Genomic DNA, 27,232 nt, shown 5'->3' on the forward strand with positions numbered 1-27,232 from the left:
TGAACATGAGACTGCATATATATTTTTGAATTAATGTTTTCGTTTTCTTTGGATAAACCCAGAAGTGGAATTGCTGGATCATATGGTAGTTCTGTCTTTACCTTTTTGAAGAACCTTTATAATATTTCTCACAGGGGCCACACCAGTTTATGTTTTCACCAACAGTGAACAAAGAATTCCTTTTCCCCCACATCCTGGCCAACACTGGTTTCATAATTGCCACTCTAACATCTCATTGTATTTTTTTAATTAATTTATTTTAATTGGAGGCTAATTACTTTACAGTATTGTAGTGGTTTTTACCATACATCGACATGAATCTGCCACAGGCGCACATGTGTTCCCCATCCAGAACCCCCCTCCCACCTCCCTCCCCATCCTATCCCCCAGGGTCATCCCAGGGCACCAGCCCTGAGCACCCTGTCTCATGCATCAAACCTAGACCTGCGATCCATTTCACTTATGATAATATACATGTTTCAACACTACCCTGTCAAATCATCCCACCCTCGCCTTCTCCCACAGAGTCCAAAAGACTGTTCTTTATAGGGTCATAGTTACCATCTTTCTAAATTCCATATATATGTGTTAGTATACTGTATTGGTGTTTTTTTTCTGACTTACTTCACTCTGTATAATAGGCTCCAGTTTCATCCACCTCATTAGAACTGATTCAAATGTATTCTTTTTAATGGCTGAGTAATAGTCCATTGTGTATATGTACCACAGCTTTCTTATCCATTTGTCTGCTGATGGGCATCTAGGTTGCTTCCATGTCCTGGCTATTGTAAATAGTGCTGCAGTGAACTTTGGGGTACATGTGTCTCTTTCAATTTTGGTTTCCTCAGTGTGTATGCCCAGCTGAGATTGGGATTGCTGGCTCGTATGGCAATTCGGTTTCCACTTTTTTAAGGAATCTCAACATGTTCTTCATGTGGCTGTACTAGTTTGCATTCCCACCAAGACTATAAGAGGGTTCCTTTTTCTCCTCACCCTCTCCAGCATTTATTGTTTGTAAACTTTTTGATAGCAGCCATTCTGACTGGTGTGAGATGGTACCTCATTGTGGTTTTGATTTGCATTTACTTGATAATGTTAGGTACTTTTTCATGTAACTGTTGGTCATCTATATGTCTTTGGAACGTTTTCATTTTTAAGTCACATTACTTTTTGGTATGGACTTGTCTGAGTTCTTCATGTATTTTGGATAGTAATCTCATATCAAATATATGGTTTGCAAATATTTCCCCCCATTCAGTTAGTTGCCTTTTCATTCTGTTAATGGTTTCCTTTGCTGTGCAGAGGCTTTATAGTTTAATATAGTCCTACTTGTTTATTTTTGCTTTTTTGCCAAACTCCCCACATCATCACCAAGACTGATGACAAGGAAGTTGCCACTTATATCTTCTTCTAGGAGTCTTAGAGTTTTAAGTCTTACATTCAAGTCTTTTAACCATTTGGAGTTAATTTTTGGGTATGGTATAAAATAGTGGTCCAGTTTCATTCTTTTGTGTGTGGCTGTCCAGATTTTCCAACACCATTATTGAGAAGACTCCCTGTCATGTATTCTTGGCTCATTTGTCATAAAATTAATTGACCTTATTTGTGTGGGTTTATTTCAGGGCTCTTTATTCTGTTTTTGTTGACCTATGTGTAAAATTTGCCATCTTGATCTTTTTTATCCAATAAATACAACTTGTCAAATGGTCTCCCTAAAACACTTCCTCCAGAAGCCCACTCAGAAGGCATCTGGTTGCCTGTTTCAAACCAGATAAATTGCTTCTTTGCTTTTGCTTTGTGGTAGACCCCAGATGGGCTTTCCTGGTAGCTCAGCAGTAAAGAATCCACCTGTAATGAAGGAGTCACAGTACACATGGGTTTGATTCCTGGGTGGGAGAAGATCCCCTGGAGGAGGGCATGGCAGCCAACTCCAGTGTTCTTGCCTGGAGAATCCCATGGACAGAGGAGCCTGGCGGGCTACAGTCCAAAGGGTCAGACACGACTGAGGCAACTTAGCACGCATGCACACACAGACCCGAAATACAGGGAGGTAACTGCCCATAGGAAATACTTGTTAAAGGTTCACCTCGCCTCTAAATTTTAAATTCCCCCTGAGTTCCCCAGTGGCTCAGTGGTAAAGAGTTTACCTGCCAATGCAGGAGATGTGGGTTCGATCCCTGGGTGGGGAAGATACCCTGGAGAAGGAAATGGCAGCCCATTCCAGTATTCTTGCCTGGGAAATCCCACAGATAGAGGAGCCTGGTGGGCTACATTCCATGGGGTCGCCAAAGAGTTGGACAGGGCATAGTGACTAAACAACAGCAACAGCAAATTTTAAAGGCTCCCATTATTTGACAGGTCCTACCTAGAAATTCTCATTTCTTCTCTGCCTTCTGCTCTAATCACACCAGTTTCTTTTGTGTCTCACAAATTTTTCATGTTCATACTTGCTCTAATCTTGTTTTTAATTCTTTGAGAGAGCATCTCTATAGGAAAGCTAACCTTCATCTTTACAGTTTCTCATAATCATTGCCATTCTAGGGAGCTAGCACTGTGTACTGAGCACTGTACTAAGCCATTTGTTCTTCCCAGTAGATTTCTTTGATCTTCGATATAGTTAATTCTGAAAGCACTTGCAGTCTTTATTGTATAATTTACCACACTTGCAACTACCTGAAGAAATTTCAGATATTTATTTGTCCATTTATTTATATTGTCTCCATTGAAAATGTATGCTGCATGAGGGCAGACTTCATCTACACAGTTAGAGCCACAGTGTCTGACAAATGGCACACATTAAGATAATGTGTCAGATAAATAAATATAGCTTAGAATTACATGGGTACTTCCTATTAATTTATTTCATGTATATTCTTCCAATGATGGTATGAGGTTCTTTAATTAATGTTGTCTTGGTTTTAGATCTTTTAAGTTTGTATGGCATAGTATCTCTAAATATAGCACTACTGTTCTTCAATAAGTGACTCCAAATTGTAATACTGAGGACTTCAAAATATCTGAGGACTTGTTCTCTTTATAGAAAGGTAGATTTAAGGATATATATTGTAGGGAAAGGATAAATTTAAATCCTTGTGTTAGTCACTCAGTCGTGTCCAACTCTTTGCGACCTGTGGACTGTAGCCCACCAGACACCTTGTTCCATGGAATTCCTCAGGTGAGAATACTAGAGTGAATTGCCATTTCCTTCTCCAAAATTTAAATCCTTAAATATTCTTATTTATTTGTTACATTGGGTTGTACATTGAGTTGTACATTCATGCTACATTGAGTTGTACATTCAGCTAATTACATTACTTTTTCTCACTGATAATGAATTTTATTGGCTAGTATTCTGCAAGATGGGGAAGGATCAATTTGCACTTAATTTCTAAATTCAGTTCAGTTCAGTTCAGTTGCTCAGTTGTGTCCGACTCTTTGCGACCCCATGAATCGCAGCACGCCAGGCCTCCCTGTCCATCACCAACTCCCAGAGTTCACTCAGAATCACGTCCATCGAGTCAGTGATGCCATCCAGCCATCTCATCCTTGGTTGTCCCCTTCTCCTCCTGCCCCCAATCCCTCCCAGCATCAGAGTCTTTTCCAATGAGTCAACTCTTTGCATGAGGTGACCAAAGTACTGGAGTTTCAGCTTTAGCATCATTCCTTCCAAAGAAATCCCAGGGCTGATCTCCTTCAGAATGGACTGGTTGGATCTCCTTGCAGTCCAAGGGACTCTCAAGAGTCTTCTCCAACACCACAGTTCAAAAGCATCAATTCGCGCTAGCCTTCTTCACAGTCCAACTCTCACATCCATACATGACTACTGGAAAAACCATAGCCTTGACTAGACGGACCTTAGTCAGCAAAGAAATGTCTCTGCTTTTGAATATACTATCTAGGTTGGTCATAACTTTTCTTCCAAGGAGTACGAAGGGCGATCAGAGGATTTTGAGATGGTCTGATGGCCATGGATCGAATGGACGGACCTGATCTCGTCTGAGTGACCTCTGAGTTGTCACAGGGATCTGGCCTGGCTGCTTGCACTGCATTCATCAGGGCTTTTAGTTCCTCTTCAAGTTTCTGACATAAGGGTGGTGTCATCTGCATATCTGAGTTTCTGATTATTGATCCCAGGCATTCTTGCTGTCTCTAGCTCATGTATTCTCCATCTCCAGCTTTTCTATAGGATCGATAGCATCTGCATACTAAGTTTCTAAGCAGGTTAAGGTACTATTAAAGATCCAATGTTTGATTTTTGCTTCAGATAAATTATCTAAATTGTAACGACTGTTTATTTTGTGAACTTAACTATTCATCCTTAGTGCCATACAAGGAAGATTGCTGCTGTCATATCTGGATATGCATAAATTTCTTAAACCTGTGCTACTGATTACCACTGTCAGTATTGTCTAATCTTAATTCCAATAGCGTCATATGATTCTTACATGAATGTGCATCATTTCTAATGAACTTTGCATAGTTAATCAGTTAATTAGTCATAAGCATCCTATACAGTAAAGTGATAACTGTCTTGCATTACATGCACTTTAGACACAACGTAGGTCATCAGTCTTGTAATGTTTAACTGTTTTACAAGGTATCACGATAGCTGAATGAGAATTCACTCCATGCTGAATGATGCGATTGTTATTGATAATGTAATAAAGAAATACATACAATGCAGTCATTCAGTTCAAACAGTTTTGTAGACTATTGTGCCTCATAAATCAGCAGCATGCCAGACCCTGTTCATCCAAATCCAATGTAGACGTTACAGCTAGTAACTATAAATGTTGATTACTTGCCTACAATACAAAACATTTTGATATCCTAAAACACGAATGTATTACTACATTTTAGAAGTAACATGAATATGGTAATCATACCTGAACATTTAGGAATCACTGAGTGTCTCAGTTCAATGTAAGTGATAATTTGTTTCTGACATCTTGCATTGTAAAAATTGAAATGAAAAACTTAAATTTCACTATGACTAGTACTATCATGAGACAAAATTTACTTTCCTCTATCTTTTATACCAATGTAATATTCCTTAAAATGATATACAAAATATCTTATGTTATGAGAACATATCTTTAAAATCTCTTTATTTTCCAAGCAAGAGGATCAAGAAGGAAGCCAAACAGGTCCCAACATGAACACAACAAAAGTACAAGTGGACTCTTGACTCAACACCAGAATGAAAAAATGAGCATAAGAAAACAAAAACTAATAGCTAGGGTTAAATTAGAAAGCAGATCATGGAAAAATGTGGAAATAATAGAACATGGGGGAAAGCACTACAGAAAGATAACAAGAGGTAAGAAGGCAGTTAAAATCATATGAAAATAAAATCATCAGGAGACACTGCTACTATGCTATTGAAAAAAGAATTCACAATTGTTAATAGTGGATTAAATCTAAGTAAAAATATGGCCAACTTAAATGTTATTTGTGCTTATTTCTAGTTGCAATACTTTTCCATAAAAATTTTTTAGTTTTTAAATTCAAAATTCTATATTGAAAATATTTCAAAAGCAACACAAAGTATCTTAAAAATTCAGTAATCACAGGGTACCAAGGATATATGTTTAAAAAATAATAATTTTTTAAAAAGGAAAATATGAAAAAACCATTAACTGCCTTAACATAAAATTTTACTGGGAATAAGATGTAAAAAATTGTCTATGGCCTATATCATATATTACACTATTTTGAGTAAAACAAATTTTTACCAGCATATTATAGTGCACCAGAGTGATTCTATCTCATTAACTCAGAAAATGTACATATAATTCAATCAAATTTTCTAAATTAATTCATATTTTCACTCAAACTCCATTAAGTATAAAGTGTTCTTACCCTTTATATTCTCTATCTTGGAAAATAAAACCACTAACCACTCAATGGCCAAGCTAGGAACCTAAAACTATCTGTAATTCTATATTACCATTTCATAACAATTAACCTCCAGGTCCTTTTAGTCCAATCTTCTTAGTATCTCTTGAATCCATTCTTCTATTCGCAATGACAATACTCTGGCTTTAGTACTTCTTATAGGACCACTACTAGAGCCTCCTGAATATTCTTTCTTTCTGTAGTCTCACTTTTCTACATTCCATCTTCTTCAAAACTACCAGAGTTATTTCCTTGAACAAGGTGTCTCATAATGCCACTTCATGTTTTATAATCCTTTAATAGTTCCCATAATATTCATCCAACAAAATTCTTCATGTGCTTGCCCTAATTACCTCTCCAGTCTCATTCTACAAATCCTTCTTCTTCTAATTTAAATGTCATAATATTCTACTAAGAGTTCTCTAAATTCTCCCAACATTTATATATTTTGTTCTACTTTGTATACCTCTCCCACTTTCACAGGCTAACTCCTATTTATCCTTTTGAAATGAATTCAGTATTATTTCCTCTTTAAGAAAGCTATCTTTGATACCTTCGGGCTAGGCTTAGTACTCCTCTTAAGTATAGTCTTTAAACTTTACCACCATATTATAATTTGTGATTGCCTGAATTAGATGATAATCTCCTTGAGGACAGGGACTGCCATAATTTTTTCTCTTTCTACAGCTCACCTAGCATAAAATTTCTAAAATGAATGCTTATAAGTATAAAAATATGTAAGTATTTATCATATAATATAATGGCTTTCAGGCTTCCCTGGTGGCTCAGCAGTGAAGAATCCACCTGCCAATCCAGAAGACACAGGAGATGCAGGTTTGATCCCTGGGTCATGAAGATCCCTGGAGGAGGGTATGGCAACCCACTCCAGTATTCTTGCCTGGAAATCTCATGGACAGAGGAGCCTGGCAGGTCCATAGGGTCACATATGGCTACAGTCCATAAGGTCACAAAGAGTCGAACACAACTGCACACATGCATAACTGCTTTCAGAAACCAGTGTAATTCTTTCTTAAGTCTACTACTGAAATGGAATTCAACCTTATAGTAATTAGTTAGTATATCACTTTTATGTCTTGATACTTACTTCTTCCATATCTTTCCACATTTCTTCACATTTTTTAATAAGTTCTTCTTCAGCATCGGCAACATCTTCCACATCTGTAGTACTATCTGGATCTAGATCTTGCTGATTCACTGACATATGCCTTATGATTTTTGTTAACCTTTTAAGAAAAACTAAAGTAAAAAATATTCATTTAACAATATTCATTGATACCCACTACCTGCCAGATACTCACCTAGAAGCTAAAGATGTAACAGTGAAGAAAACAGGCAAATATTCCTCCAACCAAGGAGCTTACATTTCACTTGAGGAAAACAATATAAACTCAAAAGATTAAAACAAATATAAATAAATATGAACTATAAATAAAACAAAAGATATACATATGTGTTATATATCAAATAGTTTAAAGTACTATGAAGAAAAGCAAGACAAGCAAGAAACATAGGGAGTGCTCAGACAGGGGCAACATGATTTTTCATAAGGTGGTCACACAAGCTCAATGAGACAACTTAGCAAAAATACAAAGGAGAGAAGGAAGACACATGGATATTTAGGAGAAGAGGCTCCAGGCAGAGAGAACTGTAAGTACAAAGGTCCTGGGGAAGTAACATGACTGCTGTGTCCTAAAGTAGTAAAGAAGCCACTGTGATTAGAGCAGAGTAAGGCAGAGAAAACAAAATGAGGTCAGAGGTCCTTTGTTCTTGAGGTGAGGTCAAAGGTTGAGATTCCTATAAACCACCACCAAAACAAATGTTAATTCTCTGTTCTGACAAGAGAGGGAAAGGTCCCAAAGCTCAACTTTTGCCCCCCAAGGTCCAGGCTAAGAGAAGGGGGGTCTCTACATGAGCAATTTCCCTTGCCTGGGAGAAGCCATCCACCACTCAGTCTGGGTCTTCCAGCCAGTGCCCGGGCCTGGCTGAAGAGTCAGCTCTCAGCTGGTAGGGCCCTCAGGGCCAGGTTCCCAGACTCTACCCAGCCATTATCACTGAGGGAGCAAGGTGCTGAAGACCCAGCCTGAGTGGTGGATGGCTTCTCCCAGGCAAGGGAAATTGCTCATGTAGAGACCCCCCTTCTCTTAGCCTGGACCTTGGGGGGCAAAAGTTGAGCTTTGGGACCTTTCCCTCTCTTGTCAGAACAGAGAATTAACATTTGTTTTGGTGGTGGTTTATAGGAATCTCAACCTTTGACCTCACCTCAAGAACAAAGGACCTCTGACCTCATTTTGTTTTCTCTGCCTTACTCTGCTCTAATCACAGTGGCTTCTTTACTACTTTAGGACACAGCAGTCATGTTACTTCCCCAGGACCTTTGTACTTACAGTTCTCTCTGCCTGGAGCCTCTTCTCCTAAATATCCATGTGTCTTCCTTCTCTCCTTTGTATTTTTGCTAAGTTGTCTCATTGAGCTTGTGTGACCACCTTATGAAAAATCATGTTGCCCCTGTCTGAGCACTCCCTATGTTTCTTGCTTGTCTTGCTTTTCTTCATAGTACTTTAAACTATTTGATATATAACACATATGTATATCTTTTGTTTTATTTATAGTTCATATTTATTTATATTTGTTTTAATCTTTTGAGTTTATATTGTTTTCCTCAAGTGAAATGTAAGCTCCTTGGTTGGAGGAATATTTGCCTGTTTTCTTCACTGTTACATCTTTAGCTTCTAGGTGAGTATCTGGCAGGTAGTGGGTATCAATGAATATTGTTAAATGAATATTTTTTACTTTAGTTTTTCTTAAAAGGTTAACAAAAATCATAAGGCATATGTCAGTGAATCAGCAAGATCTAGATCCAGATAGTACTACAGATGTGGAAGATGTTGCCGATGCTGAAGAAGAACTTATTAAAAAATGTGAAGAAATGTGGAAAGATATGGAAGAAGTAAGTATCAAGACATAAAAGTGATATACTAACTAATTACTATAAGGTTGAATTCCATTTCAGTAGTAGACTTAAGAAAGAATTACACTGGTTTCTGAAAGCAGTTATGCATGTGTGCAGTTGTGTTCGACTCTTTGTGACCTTATGGACTGTAGCCATATGTGACCCTATGGACCTGCCAGGCTCCTCTGTCCATGAGATTTTCCAGGCAAGAATACTGGAGTGGGTTGCCATACCCTCCTCCAGGGGATCTTCATGACCCAGGGATCAAACCTGCATCTCCTGTGTCTTCTGGATTGGCAGGTGGATTCTTCACTGCTGAGCCACCAGGGAAGCCTGAAAGCCATTATATTATATGATAAATACTTACATATTTTTTATACTTATAAGCATTCATTTTAGAAATTTTATGCTAGGTGAGCTGTAGAAAGAGAAAAAATTATGGCAGTCCCTGTCCTCAAGGAGATTATCATCTAATTCAGGCAATCACAAATTATAATATGGTGGTAAAGTTTAAAGACTATACTTAAGAGGAGTACTAAGCCTAGCCCGAAGGTATCAAAGATAGCTTTCTTAAAGAGGAAATAATACTGAATTCATTTCAAAAGGATAAATAGGAGTTAGCCTGTGAAAGTGGGAGAGGTATACAAAGTAGAACAAAATATATAAATGTTGGGAGAATTTAGAGAACTCTTAGTAGAATATTATGACATTTAAATTAGAAGAAGAAGGATTTGTAGAATGAGACTGGAGAGGTAATTAGGGGCAAGCACATGAAGAATTTTGTTGGATGAATATTATGGGGAACTATTAAAGGATTATAAACATGAAGTGGCATTATGAGACACCTTGTTCAAGGAAATAACTCTGGTAGTTTTGAAGAAGATGGAATGTAGAAAAGTGAGACTACAGAAAGAAAGAATATTCAGGAGGCTCTAGTAGTGGTCCTATAAGAAGTACTAAAGCCAGAGTATTGTCATTGCGAATAGAAGAATGGATTCAAGAGATACTAAGAAGATTGGACTAAAAGGACCTGGAGGTTAATTGTTATGAAATGGTAATATAGAATTACAGATAGTTTTAGGTTCCTAGCTTGGGCCATTGAGTGGTTAGTGGTTTTATTTTCCAAGATAGAGAATATAAAGGGTAAGAACACTTTATACTTAATGGAGTTTGAGTGAAAATATGAATTAATTTAGAAAATTTGATTGAATTATATGTACATTTTCTGAGTTAATGAGATAGAATCACTCTGGTGCACTATAATATGCTGGTAAAAATTTGTTTTACTCAAAATAGTGTAATATATGATATAGGCCATAGACAATTTTTTACATCTTATTCCCAGTAAAATTTTATGTTAAGGCAGTTAATGGTTTTTTCATATTTTCCTTTTTAAAAAATTATTATTTTTTAAACATATATCCTTGGTACCCTGTGATTACTGAATTTTTAAGATACTTTGTGTTGCTTTTGAAATATTTTCAATATAGAATTTTGAATTTAAAAACTAAAAAATTTTTATGGAAAAGTATTGCAACTAGAAATAAGCACAAATAACATTTAAGTTGGCCATATTTTTACTTAGATTTAATCACTATTAACAATTGTGAATTCTTTTTTCAATAGCATAGTAGCAGTGTCTCCTGATGATTTTATTTTCATATGATTTTAACTGCCTTCTTACCTCTTGTTATCTTTCTGTAGTGCTTTCCCCCATGTTCTATTATTTCCCATTTTTCCATGATCTGCTTTCTAATTTACCCTAGCTATTAGTTTTTGTTTTTCTTATGCTCATTTTTTCATTCTGTGTTGAGTCAAGAGTCCACTTGTACTTTTGTTGTGTTCATGTTGGGACCTGTTTGGCTTCCTTCTTGATCCTCTTGCTTGGAAAATAAGGATTTTAAAGATTGTTCTCATACATAAGATATTTGTATATCATTTTAGAGGAATATTACATTGGTATAAAAAGATAGAGGAAAGAAATTGTCTATGGTATATAGTATGTGATTTGTTTTTCTTTTCTTTTTAAATCAAGTGTCAAAACAAATTATCACTTACTGGAACTGAGACACTCAGTGATTCAAATGTTCAGGTATGATTCCTTTTGTTCTTCCTAAAAGTAGAATACATTGTGTTTTAGGTACAAAATGTGTTTGTATTTATGCCAAGTATAACATTTTTGTTACTACCTGTATACTTAATGATTTGGAAAATTTTCTCCTCTTTCTGATTTAAGAGAAATATTCTAAAAACTTTTTGAATAATCTGTTATAAGTAAATTCTTTATTATTTATGTTTTAACAACTGCGCATGCATTCAGCATGGAGTGAATTGCTCATTGGCAGCTATCGTGATACCTTGTTAAAAATTAGAACAAAGACTGTCCTACGTTGTGTTAAGTGCAGTAGCCACAGTTATTTACTTTCTGTGTGGAATCTTGACTAGTTTTACCCTAAGCTTCATAAAAGGATTAAACTATTCATTTGAATAATCAAAGACCTATGGAATTAGTTTAGAAATATACCAGTGGTTCAGTGCAACAGGTTAAGAATTTAAAGTGTGACAGAGATGACAGCACAATCTTTGGGAAAGGGATGAATTAGTTAATAAATAATAGTGGTACAATTAGATATTCATCTGGAGAAAATAAAATTGGACTTCTGTCTTTTAGTGTAGAAACTTAGTTCTAGATGCTATGAAAACCTAAGAAAAGCTGGAGACTGCAGTCTTGGTAGAGACAGAAGAAAATGGCTTGGTCAATAATAGAAATCTCAGTTCAGTTCAGTTGCTCAGTTGTGTCCGACTCTTTGTGACCCCATGAATCGCAGCACGCCAGGCCTCCCTGTCCATCACCAACTCCCAGAGTTCACTCAGACTCACGTCCATCGAGTCCATGATGCCATCCAGCCATCTCATCCTCTGTCGTCCCCTTCTCCTCCTGTCCCCAATCCCTCCCAGCATGAGTCTTTTCCAATGAGTCAACTCTTTGCATGAGGTGGCCAAAGTACTAGAGTTTCAGCTTTAGCATCATTCCTTCCAAAGAAATCCCAGGGCTGATTTCCAAGGACTGGTTGGATCTCCTTGCAGTCAAGGGACTCTCAAGAGTCTTCTCCAACACCACAGTTCAAAAGCATCAATTCTTCGGCACTCAGCTTTCTTCACAGTCCAATTCTCACATCCATACATGACCACTGGAAAAACCATAGCCTTGACTAGATGGACCTTAGTCAGCAAAGTAATGTCTCTGCTTTTCAATATGCTATCTAGCTTGATGATAACTTTTCTTCCAAGGAGTAAGTGTCTTTTAATTTCATGGCTGCAATCACCATCTGCAGTGATTTTGGAGCCCCCTAAAATAAAGTCTGACACTGTTTCCATTGTTTCCCCATCTATTTCCCATGAAGTGATGGGACCAGATGTCATGATCTTCGTTTTTTGAATGAATAGAAATCTAGACATGGTAAAAGAAAATTTAGATGCATTTGACCATATAAAAAGTTAAAAATGTTTTTATAATAAAAATTCTAAGAACAGAGTTAAATATGCAAATAATTCCAATGAAAGTTCTCCAGAAATACTGGGAGCATGTCAAAAGACATTGGAACCTTTTGAAGGCACTCAGCTGTCCATATTTGGTATCATGTGAACATCAAAAAAAAAATAATGGCTTCAGCTGATTATAACAATATGAAAACATTAAAATCTGTGAGAATAATACTCCTCAGTAATTACTCAGTAATTACTCAGTAATACTCCTCTCTTTCTCATGAGTGAGAAAGAGACAAGAAAAATGCTAATTTGTCACTTTGAAAAGTGCCTATTACAGCAGATTTTTGAAAACTGGTCATAAAAAATTAAGTCATCTTTTGTAAAAGGGTTTGTATCCATCAATAAGTAAATAATGTTCTTTTGTACAGGGTAAAACTGAATATTATATTTGGGAAATCATTGTACAGTAAATAAATTATCTGGTTTCCTTGGGAAATGTGATTCTTTTCTTGTAGAAACTGAGACCTTCTGAATCAGAATCACAAGTGATGAAGCCTGTAAGTTTCCTGAATGATTTTCAGACAATAAGCCAAACATCAGTTTTGAGGGAAGTGCTTAGATAGTGGTAAATAATCAGTATCCTGAGGTAGTCAGTAATAACATTATCCAAAGAATCCACAAAATGTATTGGGGTCTCCAACATTGCTCCCAGGTTTGATGGTTCTCTACAATTATTCAGAGGACTTAATCTATAGTTGTCATATTCATGACTGAGATTTATTGCATTGAAATGGTACAGAATAAAATTAGCAAAGGGAAAAGAAGCATGGGTTGAAGTCCAGAGGAAACCAGGCATGAGCTTTCAGGACCCTTTCCCAGTGGAGTCACAGAAGACATACTTAATTACCCGATTGAGTTGTGACGAGTGTGAAACATTGTCTACCAGGGAAGCTTATTAGAGACTCAGAGTCCTAAGTTTTTTGTGGGAGGTAGTTACATAGGCACCCTTTTGCCTGTCAGTTATCAAAACACCAGATTCTTAGGAGGAAAGCAGGTGTTCAGTATAAATTGTATTTTCTTACAGTTAGGCACAGAGAGCCGCTCTTATCAGATTGGTGGGAACTTACTTAAGATCCAGGTTTCTAGATGCCAGGGACCAACCTTGCAAGCAGGCCTTTAAGGATAATTTCAAGCTTGCTTAGTTTATTCTTTTCAGCATGTCTATTTGTTTCAAAACTTCAGTATTAAAGCTAGTCCATTTTCTAAAGCAAGAAATTAGATATTTAAATGGGAAAATGGTAGGATTTCTCAAATTTTTAAAAAGTCACTTTAGAAATACTACTCTTTTCTTTGTTAGAAAGGGTTTAATTTTATAGCAGTATCAGATGTAGTTTGCATATTTGCCTTACCTGGGCTTTAAAAGGTAAGAGCTGAGTTTCATCTATAGTATGAGGTTAAATTATATTTTTTAATAGGTTAGAAAAATGAGTGTCAGTAATTTTATGTATTTTGGTCTAATATGTGCAGGAAAAGTGATATAGAGTCCTTATCATTTTGATAGTTTTGCCTAGTTTAAATGCTACTTTTTAAGAATTTGTTATTCTTTTATAGTAATAATAATAATTAGCATTTATAAGTGACTTTATAGTTCTCAAAACACTTTTTTACATTCTTGTTTAATCTCTAAGAAAATTATGTTAAACTCTTCTTTGGTAAAAATTTATAATACCTGTAGATGCATTTTTATATAATTAAGTAAATCTTTCAAAGAGACTAGGTTTTTCCATGTGACTATTCAACAGCCAATGTTATGATCCAGAGTAGGGTCTTTAAGCTTCCTGATTGTATTTTAAATATTGATTAAACAAGAGTACTTGAGGGACTTACCTGGTGGTGCAGTGATTGGAATCTGCCTGCCAATGCAGGGGCTGTGGATTTGATCTGTGGTCTGATCTGTGGGTCCAGAACTAAAATCCCACCTGCTGGAGCTCAACTAGACCCTTGCACTGCAGCTACTGAAGTTAGCGCACTCTAAAGCCCGTGCTCTGTAACAGGAGAAGTTCCTGGTCCCTGCGACTAGAGAAAGCCCAAGCTCAGCAGCAAAGAGCCCAGGCACCACGGCAAAGACAAAGCACAGCCAAAAATAAATACGTAAATTTTAATTATAAAAAAAAGAGTACTTGGTAACTTTTTAATATAGTTATTACAGGAATACTTACTGCCTTTTAAAAAATATTTATTTACTTATTTTTTATCTTTGATTGTGTTGGGACTTCTGCTGTGTGAGGGTTTTTCTCTAGTTGTGCAGAGCAGGGGCTGCTCTTTAGTTGTGATATGTGGGCTTCTTGTTATGGTGGCTTCTCTTGTGGAGCATGGGGCTCTAGGCACACAGGCTTCAGTAGCAGTGGTTTGAGAGCTCTAGAGCACAGGCTCAGTAGTTGTGACACATGGGCTTAGTTGTTCTGTGGCATGTGGGATCTTCCTTCACCAGGGTTTGAACCAGCATTCCATACATTGCAAGGCGGAGTCTTAATAACTGGACCACCAGGGAAGCCTCCCTATTGCATTTTTGAAATGTAAGTTTTTTTAATCTATTTGGCTACCTATAAAAATTATGTAGAAGAGATTAAAATGTTCTGAAATTTAAGCATGTGTTAGTCACTCAGTTGCGTCTGACTCTTTGTAACCCTGTGGACTTTAGTCCACCAGGCTCCTATGTCCATGGTGCTTCCCATGCAAAAATACTGGAGTAGGTTGCCATTTCCTTGAGAAATTTAATCATACATACATGTTAATTTTATGGTCTAATCTGGCAACAGATTTATCACATAGATTTATAATTTTTCAGATTAAAATGATTGGAATCACCTAATATCAGAAACATTTATTCTAATTTATTTTGGGCTAAAGGGATATACAATTTACAAACTTTGGTATAGTAAAACTTTTTTTGTGTGTGTATGTGTGATTTGTGGAATAAGTCTCATTTTATAATTGTTTTTTATATAAGTATTTAAACTTATTTTTAACTCCTCAGTTAAACTAGTTGCAATTTTTCTAAAAGTGCATAGAAAGGGGAAGAGCATCTTTCAAGCAAATTTGCCCCCCAAAATCGGCAAGAAATAGCATTTTTTAAAAAAAGAATATTACTTCAGAGAATAGACTTAATGTACTTAGGTTCTTTTAGGTTGAGTGGTGAAATTAGAAATGATCATTTGTAGGACTGTATTGCTGCTATAATGGCAATTTATAGGCTATAATTAATGTGATTTAAAGGAAAATTATGTTGGGAGTGATAATTTTTTATAGTTTAGATGGATGTTACATTAGCCACTTATTTTAGGGACTTGTACTAAAGTATTAAGACTGTTTACACATTCATCTATGAATAGATATGAATATTCCATAGGAAATAACTTTGTTTTATTCTCTTCTTTTAATAGCTCTCATTATTAATTATGCAAGTGAAATGTTTAACTGCTGAACTTAGTCAGTGGCAAAAAGAAACTCCTGAAAGTAAGATTCTTATTTTTAGATTTATATTTTCATAAACAAATTAATGTTGAATTAATCTAATGATCACAAGAAGAATTCAAGATGTATTTAACTTTCTTGAAATTGGTCTAAATTCCATTGCTATAAGGAAGTCACCTTATTTTTATTTTTTTACGCACAGAATTTCATACTTCTTTATTATTATAGATGAGCATGTCTGCCTCGCATTAGAATATAGTAATCTTGATTATGGAGACTTTATTATAGCTATCACTTTATTCTCATAGACACTATTTTATATGCTCAGTAGAAACTGTATTGTTTCCTAATGAATCAAACTTACATAGTGGAAGAGAGAAATTATTTTAGAGACTTGAATTAAAAGCTGCACACATTTTATGTTGCCTTTTGATTTGTCCAACGGTATTTTTGCCTTTAGTTGAGAAACAGAAAATTACTTAAAAATCTGTGGTTATAATACCCAGCTAGGAGATATTTTTCAGTTATTAAAGATTTCATTCCTTTAAGTGGTATGTATGTCTGTATTCGATCTTTTATATGGATTGTACTCTCTTTTTTTGTTTAGGTCTCCCTTCTGCTTTCTTCTAACCCTCTGTCTCTTTTCCAACTTTATTTCTTAGTTTCCTCTCCATTTTCTTCCAGTTATCAGGATTCTTTTTTCTCATTCTCTTCCTAAACAGTTTTATCTGCATTCTTGTTTTAAACTGTTAGGTTGATGCAAAAGTAATAGCAGTTTTGCAATGTTGAACTTTGCCATTTAATATTGGAATATAATCTTAAATAAATGTGGTTATATTATACATTTAATGCACATTTGTAGCTTTATGTATTTTTTGCTAACGACATTACTTGCTCTTTAGTTTATATTTATTTTAGACTAGGGAAATGGTGTTAGACAAAAAGGAAATTTGAGTGATTTTTCTTATAGGAGTTTGGAATGTTGATGAAGCAGCAGAGATTACTTGCAGCATCAACAATGCATTTTTCTCAGGAACTGCTAATAAACGTATAGTGCAGTGGTGGTTCAAGAAGTTTAGCAAAGGAGATGAGAGCCTTGAAGATGAGGAGCACATGGCCGGCCATCAGAAGTTGACAACAACTAGTTGAAAGGATCATTGAAGCTGATCCTCTTACAACTACACAAGAAGTTATGGAAGAACTCAGTGTTGGCCATTCTATGGTTGTTCAGTATTTGAAGCAAATTGAAAAGGTGAAAAAGCTCATTAAGTGAGTACCTCATGAGCTGACTGAAAGTCAAAAAAAATCATCGTTTTAAGTGTTTTCTTACTGTATGCAACAACAATGAACCATTTCTCAATCGGATTGTGATGTGTAATGAAAAGTTGATTTTATATGACAGCCATTGATGACCAGCTCAGTGGTTGGATCAACAGGAATCTCCAAAGCACTTCCCAAAGCCAAATTTGCCCCAGGAAAAGGTCATGGTCACTAGTGGTCTGCTGCTGGTCTAATCCAGTACAGCTTTCTGAATCCTAGTGAAACTATTACATCTGAGAAGTATGCTCAGCAGATTGATGAGATGCACTGAAAACTGAAGCACCTGCACTGGCGTTGATCAACAGAAAAGGCCCAATTCTTCTCTGTAACAACACCTGACTGCACAGCGTACAACCAGTGCTTCCAAAGTTGAATGAACTGGGCTGTTGTTTTGCCGCATCCACCATATTCACCTGATTTCTTGCCAATGGACTACCACTTCTTCAAGCATCTTGACAACTGTTGCAGGGAAAACGCTTCTACAACCAGCAGGAGGCAGAAAATGCTTTCTGAGAGTTTGTCAAATCCTGAAGCCCGGATTTTTATGCTACAGGAATAAACTAACTTATTTCTCATTGGCAAAAATGTATTGATTATAATGGTTCCTATTTTGATTAATAAAGATCTGTTTGAGCCTGGTTATAATGATTTAAAATTTATGATCTGAAACTGCATTTATGTTTGCACCAACCTAATATTATGTTCATGCCAATGTCCACCATTGTTTTATGTCTTCTCTACCACCTAGTAGTCTTTTTAATTTCAGCACCTCTGATATGTATGTATATACAATTATGATTTTAATTTATATTCAACCGTATATCTTGTTGCCTCCTCTAGCATTATATTGGGCATCTCAAAGACCGCTCATACTCTAAAATGTTGGTGTTCAGTGCTTTTTGCTTCTTACTCTATATCTATTTCAACATTATATTTTTCTGCTCCTATTTTAATGTGTTATGTCTGTATTAATGATTTCTGTATTAGTTTGTTAGTGCTGCCATAACAAAGTAGCATGACTGAGTTGCTTAAACAACAGAAGCTTTTTTCCTCCCTCACAATTCTAGAGGATAGAAGTCCAAGATCAAGGTGTTGGCAAGGTTGGTTTCTTCTGAGGCCTCTCTTCTTGGCTAGTAGACTGCCTACCATCTTCTTCCTGTGTCTTCACATGGTCACCCATCTGTGTTCTAATCTCTTTGTATAAGAAAGCCATTCATAATGGAGTAGGGTCCACCCTGTTGACCTCATTTTAACTTAATTATGATCCAGCCCCAATACAGTCATGTTTTGAGGTACTAGAACTTAGGATGTCAAAATATGAATTTTGGTGGAGTGGGAATGGATAGAAGAATAGGGAGAGGACACAAAATTTCCACAGCTTTCATGTCTGTATATCCAAAGAAGACTTCTCTGTAACATCACACTTGTATATCTCTCTACCTTCCAGACGTCTAATAATCTTACATAAAGACCTTGTACTGCTAGCACATTGAATTGTTGGTCAAATATCCACCTTGCTTAAGGTTGTGAATCCCATAGGCTGCCACACTGGAAAGATTTTTAAAATCTTTATATTCTTAGAGCCTGCCATATTGGTTGAAATGATTGTTTGAATATGAAGTGCTACTTTTGGTCACATTTGTCAAAAGGGAGATTTTTAAACTTTATATTCTTAGAATCCTTTTCATTGTATAGCTATCCTAGGGCTGCCTATAATTAGTCCTATTTAGTTCTACAGGGCCTATGAATTACATCTCTTTTCTGTTAGAAAACCCTCTAGCATGGAAGAAAGCTTAGAAAGTTTCCAGTAGCATATCATTTGAGAAATTTTAGTAGCACTTTATTAGGAAAAATAAATTTAGTATAAGAATTGAACTTTTGTAAATAAAAGGGTTTGATTTTGCTGCTGCTGCTAAGTCGCTTCAATTGTGTCTGACTCTGTGTGACCCAATAGATGGCAGCCCACCAGGCTCCTCTATATGAATTTAAAATGGAATATTAATTTATATTCATCAGACTGGCAGAATTTTTAGAAGAGTTTATAATATTTTTGCTGTTTGTTAGTCATTGTTCCCAGAAAATGAAAAAAAAAATCTAGCATACTATTTTAAAATTCAAAATACTCATTTTCTTCTGTGAAATTTACTTTCTGGGAATCTATCCCACAGAAATGAAAGAATCAACATATAAGGACATAAATAAAAGAATGTTTCCTGCATCATTGTTTTTTGAGGCTAAACTCTAGACACAAAGTTAGTGCTCAATCAGTAGTGAAATTGCTCAACACATTTGATGAATTTACCCTGTGGAATATTATGCAGTGATTTAAAATTATGAATTTGACTTACTCCTGATGAATACACAGGCTTTCCATATGGGTTTTGTTGAGTGAAAATAAGAGTAATGTGTATGATATGATAACATTCTTGTAAAACTGGGAATGACAAAATTAATAATCCTTTTTTTGTATATGTACAAATATGCATATACTGTATACATTGGAACTATGTTTGTATGCATAGAATCATTTAACCACAGAGAAATATTTAAGAAACACTGTAGATTATTAATTTTGTTTTTGATGGATTGGGAAAATAAAATAAGAGAAAAAGGCACTGAAAACAAAATGTGAAAATATCACATTTGTCTAATGTGATATATAATTTGGCTATATATGTAAAGGTGTTAAATAAAAATGTTTATAAAAATTTTACACATCTCATAAACATTCTAGTATATATAAATGAAAAGCTAAATTGTTATCTTAGAAACTACAAAATCAAATTCTTGATTTTTGAGAGATAACTAAGTATATGTATAATTTTTGTTTGTTTTGTTCCTACAGTGATTCCCCTGAATGAAGAAATTCTGGTAACATTAGGAAAAGAAGAGGTAAGTCACTGAATGAATTTGTAGTAACCCAAAATAGCTTATGACAAGAAGTGTTTTTAATAAGTTCATGCCATAGCGAGTGAGATAAAACCACTTTAAAATTGTATTAATTATGTTTTATTGAATAGGATTCTTCAGATTGTTTGAATTTTGAATTAAATATGTAAACTTTACTCTTGTATTTAATTTTTGTTGATTAAACTTCAAATGCTAAAAGTTTACATATAACTAAGCGATTATACATACATATCTGTCCTTAAAACTTAACATAAAGGTCAATAAAGATGTTTTTAAAAGCATCAGTTTATTAGATCGAAGTTTAGGAGATAAGATAGAAGCAAATAAGAATTTTAAACAAAGTTGTAGAGCATTGAAATAGATAAATATCTGTATTCTTAGAGACAGAATCTGCCCAGTAGAACTGAAGAAGGGCTTTGGATTTGAGGGAACCTGGTACTTGAAAATTCAGGGTTCAACTGTAGAGCTTAAAATAAGATTTCTTTAAAGTAAGAACAGACCACTAGACCTTCTCTCTCTCTCTTGCAATCAAGTGGCTAACTTTGACTCACACACCTGAAAACTGGAGGCATGTTATATGGAGACATTAAACTATTGAGGCTTTGACCTTAGCACACCAGGTTTAATAAGATTGGTGTGAGGTCAAAAGTCAGAAAGTTCAAGTTAACATTTTTATACTGTGTGGTGGAAGTACCAGCTCCTTCTCTTGATCTGTCTACAGGGGTCCTTTGTTGTTGTTAAGTTGCAAAGTTGTGTTCCAGTCTCTGCAACCTCATGAACTGTACCATGCCAGGCTTTCCTCTTCTTCACTATCTCCCTGAGTTTGCTCAAACTCATGTCCATTGAATCAGTGATGCCATCCAACCGTCTCATCCTCTGTCGCCCCCTGCTCCTCTTGTCCTCAGTCTTTCCCAGCATCAGGGTCTTTTCCATTGAGTTGGCTCTTCACATCAGGTGGCTAAAGTATTGGAGCTTCAGCTTCAGCACCAGTCCTTGCAATGACTATTCAGAGTTGATTTCCTTTAGAGTTCCTAAAGTATGGTATAAAAGTAGCCTCAAACTGGAGTTAAAATAGTCTCTGGAAAATATAAATGGCCCTAGAAAAAAGGTTTATAAGTATTAATACAGGGGAGTTCCCAGTGGAAAGCAGGATGGATGTTCATCAAAAAGTAATTTATGAGTGGAGTTTGTTTTTGAGCTTTAAATGTGAATTAAAACTCACATTTCTTTAATGAAACATGAAACAAATTTCATTCAACATAGTGTTGGAGGTCTGAGACTCAGCAATCACTCAAGAAAAAGATAGAAAGAATCCAAATTGGAAAAGAAGTAAAGCTATTACTGTAGATGACATGATATTATATGTGGAAAATCCTAAAGACACTACTAGAAAACTACTAGAACACTTCAGTGTATTTGGTTAAGTTTCAGGATACAAAATTAATGGAAACATATTACATTTCTCTACACTAACAAGGAACTAATGTAGGCATGTAACACAGTCTAGAAAGAACCCCACACATTTTTGGTCATTTAATCTACAACAAAGGAGGCAAGAATTTACAATGGGGAAAAGACAGTCTCTTCAGTGAGTGGTGTTGGGAAAACTGGACATCCATACATAAAAAAATAAAACTAGAACATTTTCTATCACCATATACAAAGTAAACTCAAAACAGATTAAAGACAGAAAAGTAAGACCAGAAACCATCAGTCTCCTAGAGGAAAATATGGGTAGAACAGTTCAGTTCAGTCGCTCAGTCGTGTCCGACTCTTTGCGACCCCATGAATCGCAGCACTCCAGGCCTCCCTGTTCATCACCATCTCCCAGAGCTCACTCAGACTCACGTCCATTGAGTCCATGATGCCATCCAGCCATCTCATCCTCTGTCGTCCCCTTCTCCTGCCCCCAATCCCTCCCTCCCAGCATCAGAGTCTTTTCCAATGAGTCAACTCTTTGCATGAGGTGGCCAAAGTACTGGAGTTTCAGCTTTAGCATCATTCCTTCCAAAGAAATCCCAGGGCTGATCTCCTTCAGAATGGACTGGTTGGATCTCCTTGCAGTCAAGGGACTCTCAAGAGTCTTCTCCAACACCACAGTTCAAAAGCATCAATTCTTTGGCGCTCAGCCTTCTTCACAGTCCAACTCTCACATCCATACATGACCACAGGAAAAACCATAGCCTTGACTAGACGGACCTTTGTCGGCTCTGACATAAAATATAGCAATGTGTTTTTAGCTTTGTCTCCTAAGGTAAAGGAAATAAAAGCAACAGTAAACAAATAGGACCTTATTAAATTTAAAAGCTTTTGCACAGCAAAAGAAAACATCAGCAAATGAAAAGACAACCTACTGAATGGGAAAATACATTAGCAAATGCTATGACTGATAAGAGGTTAATATCCAACTTATATAAATGACTTATACAAGTCAACATAAAAAACAGCTAGGACTTCCGTAGCAGTCCCCTGGTTAAGACTGCATTTCCACTGCAGGGGGCCTGAATTCAATCCCTGGTCGGGGAAGTAAGATCCTGAATGCCGCATGGTAATGCCCCCCCAAAAAGCGAAAAAACAAGCTGATTAAAATGATGATACCTCATGCTTGTCAGTATGACTCTTGTCAAAAAGAATACAAATAACAAATGCTGAGGACATGGAGAAAAGGGAACCCTCAAACACTGTTGGAAACATAAATTGGTGTATCCTCTGTGGAAAACAGTATGGCAGTTTCTCAAAAAACTAAAAGTAGACTATCATATTACCCAGCAACTCCACTCCTGGGTATATATCTGAATAAAACAAAAATACTAATTCAGAAAGATACATGCACCTCATTGTTCATCAGTTCAGTCACTCAGTCATGTCCAACTCTTAGTGACCCATGGACTACAGCACTCTAGGCCTCCCTGTCCATCACCAACTCCCGGAGCTGATTCAAACTCATGTCCATCGACTCAGTGATGCCATCCAACCATCTCGTTCTCTGTCATCCCCTTCTCCTGCCTTCAGTCTTTCCCAGCATCAGGATCTTTTCCAGAGAGTCAGTTCTTCACATTCAGGTGGCCAAAGTATTGGAGCTTCAGCTTCAGCATCAGTCCTTTCAATGAATATTCAGGACTGATTTCCTTTAGGATGGACTGCTTGGATCTCCTTGCACTCCAAGGGACTCAAGAGCCTTCTCCAACACCACAGTTCAAAAGCATCAATTTTTCGGTGCCCAGTCTTGTTTATGGTCCAACTCTCACATCCATACATGACTACTGGAAAAACCATTGCTTTAACTAGATGGACCTTTGTTGACAAAGTAATATCTCTGCTTTTTAGTATGCTCTCTAGATTGGTCATAGCTTTTCTTCCAAGGAGTAAACGTCTTTTAATTTCATGGCTGCAGTCACCGTCTGCAGTGATTTTGGAGCCCAAGAAAATAAAATCTGTCACTGTTTCCATTGTTTCCCTATCTATTTGCCATGAAGTGATGGGACCAGATGCCATGATCTTAGTTTTCTTAATGTTGAGCTTTAAGCCAACTTTTTCACTCTCCTTTTTCACTGTCATCAGGAGACTTTTTAGTTCTTTGCTTTCTGCCATAAGGGTGGTGTCATCTGCATATCTGAGGTTATAGATATTTCTCCTAGCAATCTTGATTCCAGCTTGTGCTTCATCCAGCCTGGTGTTTCACATGATGTGCTCTGCATATAAGTTAAATAAGCAGGGTGATAATATACAGCCTTGACCACTCCTTTCCTGATTTGGAACCAGTCTGTTGTTCCATGTCCAGTTCTAACTATTGTTTCTTGACCTGTATACAAATTTCTCAGGAGGCAGGTAAGGTGATCTGGTATTCCCACCTCTTTAAGAATTTCCCATAGTTTGATGTCATCCACATAGCCAAAGGCCTTGGCATAATCAGTAAAGCAGAAGTAGATGTTTTTCTGGAACTCTTGCATTTTTGATGATCTAGATGTTCAAGCTGAATTTAGAGAGAGAGCTTTCTTTTTTTCTAATACAGGCTTTTAGTGGTGTAAATTCTTACCTGAATACTTCTTTTGCTTTATTCCAGAAAGTTTAATCTTGCTTTTATTTTCAAATAGTTCATCATAATTTCTTATTTTTCTGAAGATTGTGTTTTTGACCCATGGATTATTTGCATCTTTATTTGTACTTCTAGCATCCAAATTTTCACATTTTTTTCAAATAAATTTTTTTATTATTAATTTAAGTCCATTATTGGACCATATTTAATGTACTGTCAGTGTTGTTTATATCATACCTAAGAATGCCATCCCTGCTCCTCATTTCTGTACTCTTGCTTTGACCTATTTTTGCTGTATTGTATTTATCCCTCTCTGGAGTTTCAAGTTTGTTTTCTTCGTTTGGATTCCCCTCTTTGTTCTGTTCACTTTTGCATCCCTGACTCCTTCAACAGTGCCTGGGTTAAAAATTGATCAAGAAATATTTGTTGAATGAGTGATACTCATCTGTGTCTGTTTAGTATAGTCTCCTTAGAAAAGAGACCTACCTAATATGCCTGGTTACTGAAAATTTTCCACTGAATTGCCTTTCAGTATGAAATTACAATTTATTGCTCAAAACCTCTTTTATCTTTTAATTTAACAGTGAAATATTATATAGAACTTAGTTCAGTTCAGTTGCTCACTTGTGTCTGACTCTTTGCGACCCCATGAACTACAGCACACCAGGCCTCCCTGTCCACCACCGACTCCCGGAGTCCATCCAAACCCATGTCCATTGAGTTGGTGATGCCATCCAACCATCTCATCCTCTGTCATCCCCTTCTCTTCCTGCCCTCAATCTTTCCCAGCATCAGGGTCTTTTAAAATGAGTCAGCTCTTTGTAGCAGGTGTCCAAAGTATTGGAGTTTCAGCTTCAACATCAGTCCTACCAATGAACATTCTAATACCTGGTGTATATTTCTGTTTCAAAGACTTTTTTGCTAGCGTTTTTTTGCCGTTAATTTCTGAATGTATATCCTAGTATGTAAATTTCACTATTGTTCAGATATATAACTATCTACAAGATTAAACAATTAATTTTAATTATTTTGTTCTAGTTCCAAAAATTGAGACATGATCTTGAATTGGTGCTATCTACTATTCAGTCAAATAATGAAAAATTAAAGGAAGATTTAGAAAGGTATATTTATATTATAATTACCATTAGTCTTTTCTGTGTATTGAATTAGCATTAATGTTTTATTTGACTATTGTTTGTTTTGTTTTTTCACATTTAAAGGGAGCAAAAATGGTTGGATGAACAGCAACAAATATTGGAATCTCTTAATGTAATACAAAATGAATTGAAACAGCAGGTTGTGACATTTTCTGAATCAAGGTATTGACTTTGTGTTCTAGGTTTTCAAAATAGGAGAAATTATTTACTTTTTTATGTTATATGAAATGCATAGATGAAAAGCAGATGAATTTTATCAGAAATTGTCTTACCCTGACTTTTACTAATTATTAAAAGTTATATAATCTTTTATTAATAATTTGACTTTTAGTTTTCCTATGTTAAATAGACTATTTATCTCATAAAGCTAGTTGTTTGATTTGAGCAATGAAGTTTGAACAGAGTGTTTGATTAATTTTATGAGTAACCAATTCTTTATTCCTAAGTATTTTATCAACAAATTAATTCTCTTAATTTAAAAAAAATCTTTCTAGAATTTTTAATGAGCTGAAAACAAAAATGAGCGATGTAAAAGAATATAAAGAGAAACTCTTGGTTACCATGGGTGAGTTTCTCGAAGACCATTTTCCTCTGCCTGATAGAAACGTTAAAAAGAAAAAGGTAAGTTGTAGAGAAGACATTCTCTTCAATTTCAGATATGAAATTGTTTTAGTAGGTTCAAATGTAAATTTTCTGATGAATTTTCTTGTTTAATATGCACTTCAAAGATATAAATTTGCATCCCTTGTGGCTCACACGGTAAAGCATCTGTCTGCAATGTGGGAGACCTGGGTTCGATACCTGGGTTGGGACGATCCCCTGGAGAAGGAAATGGCAACCAACTCCAGTACTTTTGCCTGGAAAATCCCATGGATGGAGGAGTCTAATAGGCTACAGTCCACAGGGTCACAAAGAATCAGACACGACTGGGTGACTTCACTTTCTTTCTTTCTTTTTTTTCTTTTCAAAGATATAAACAAATAGGTATATGTACAGAAGTACTCCATCATCATGTTATGGTATTTATTGAAAAATTAGAAGGAATCTAGTTATTCAATAAACTAAATAAATATATATTTTTTACATTGTATTCATATAGTGGAGAAAATGGAGCTTTTCAAAATAATGTATTGAACGCTATCAAAGGAATTGATGAAATGCTCACAAATTTTCGTTAGAGGATAAAGCATAGATGATTAAATTGTATACCAAAAAGTCTAATTGGTACCAAAAAATGTAATAGTGCTTAATGCCTGGGGCTAAGATTTTAGATGAGACTTGTTTTTGTTTTCATTTTCAATATTTTCCAAATTTTCCATAATAAACATGTAACTTAAAATCAGAAGATACCTATACCTATGAGGTAAGTTATTGACTATTTTAATAGTAGTTATGATGAAGTAAACTTTTTTCACAAAAGCAAATAAATATTTCATTGGTTGACAGAAAGTTGGAAACAAGCACTTTAATTCATTTTTAAAAAGCAAAACAGGGTATAAATAATAAGAACTTGTGGGCGTAGGATAGGCATTGAAACTGGATCCAGAATGATCTTTCTAAAACTTTACATATTTAATAATTTATTTAATCATATATTTTAAAATATGCATATTTTAATCTTTCATTGTAAAACCTTTTTTTTTTTTTCCAATTTTGATGCCACCCTCTGGGATGAAGTCTATAAACGCCTTAGAGTAATGAATTTGTATTCTGGACTTTGTCCATCTCTGTAGCCTTCTTTCCATCTTTATCCATCTCTTGCATGAGTCCATTCATCCATGCTATTGGAGCAGATGTACAATTTAACCTGTCACTTTTTTGTGCCTTCTACATGCTGTTCCCTCTGGTTACAAAAGAGTTCCTATCTGATGAGGATAGTAAATTCCTTCTCAAAGCAACTGAAACAACATCTTTTGTATGAGGCATTAAGTGAAGTTGAGGTGTCATCTTATTAGCATTTATTACATGATTTCGTAG

General features: G+C 35.7%; 1 protein-coding gene across 2 annotated transcripts in view; it reads left to right on the forward strand.

The window, feature by feature from the left end:
- Window positions 1–27,232, forward strand: part of CENPK (centromere protein K) — a 37,533-nt gene that overhangs the window by 1,139 nt on the left and 9,162 nt on the right. For both annotated transcript variants that reach the window (XM_005694637.3, XM_018065508.1), the window contains exons 2-8: window positions 8,715–8,866; window positions 10,905–10,961; window positions 15,802–15,874; window positions 19,998–20,044; window positions 25,137–25,219; window positions 25,319–25,417; window positions 25,750–25,876. In XM_005694637.3, the coding sequence (XP_005694694.1) occupies window positions 8,750–8,866; window positions 10,905–10,961; window positions 15,802–15,874; window positions 19,998–20,044; window positions 25,137–25,219; window positions 25,319–25,417; window positions 25,750–25,876 (603 nt within the window). In that variant the 5' untranslated portion in view covers window positions 8,715–8,749. The remainder of the gene's footprint in view (window positions 1–8,714; window positions 8,867–10,904; window positions 10,962–15,801; window positions 15,875–19,997; window positions 20,045–25,136; window positions 25,220–25,318; window positions 25,418–25,749; window positions 25,877–27,232) is intronic.

This window comes from Capra hircus, chromosome 20, assembly GCF_001704415.2.
Source record: "Capra hircus breed San Clemente chromosome 20, ASM170441v1, whole genome shotgun sequence".
NCBI classification, from domain to species: Eukaryota; Metazoa; Chordata; class Mammalia; order Artiodactyla; family Bovidae; genus Capra; species Capra hircus.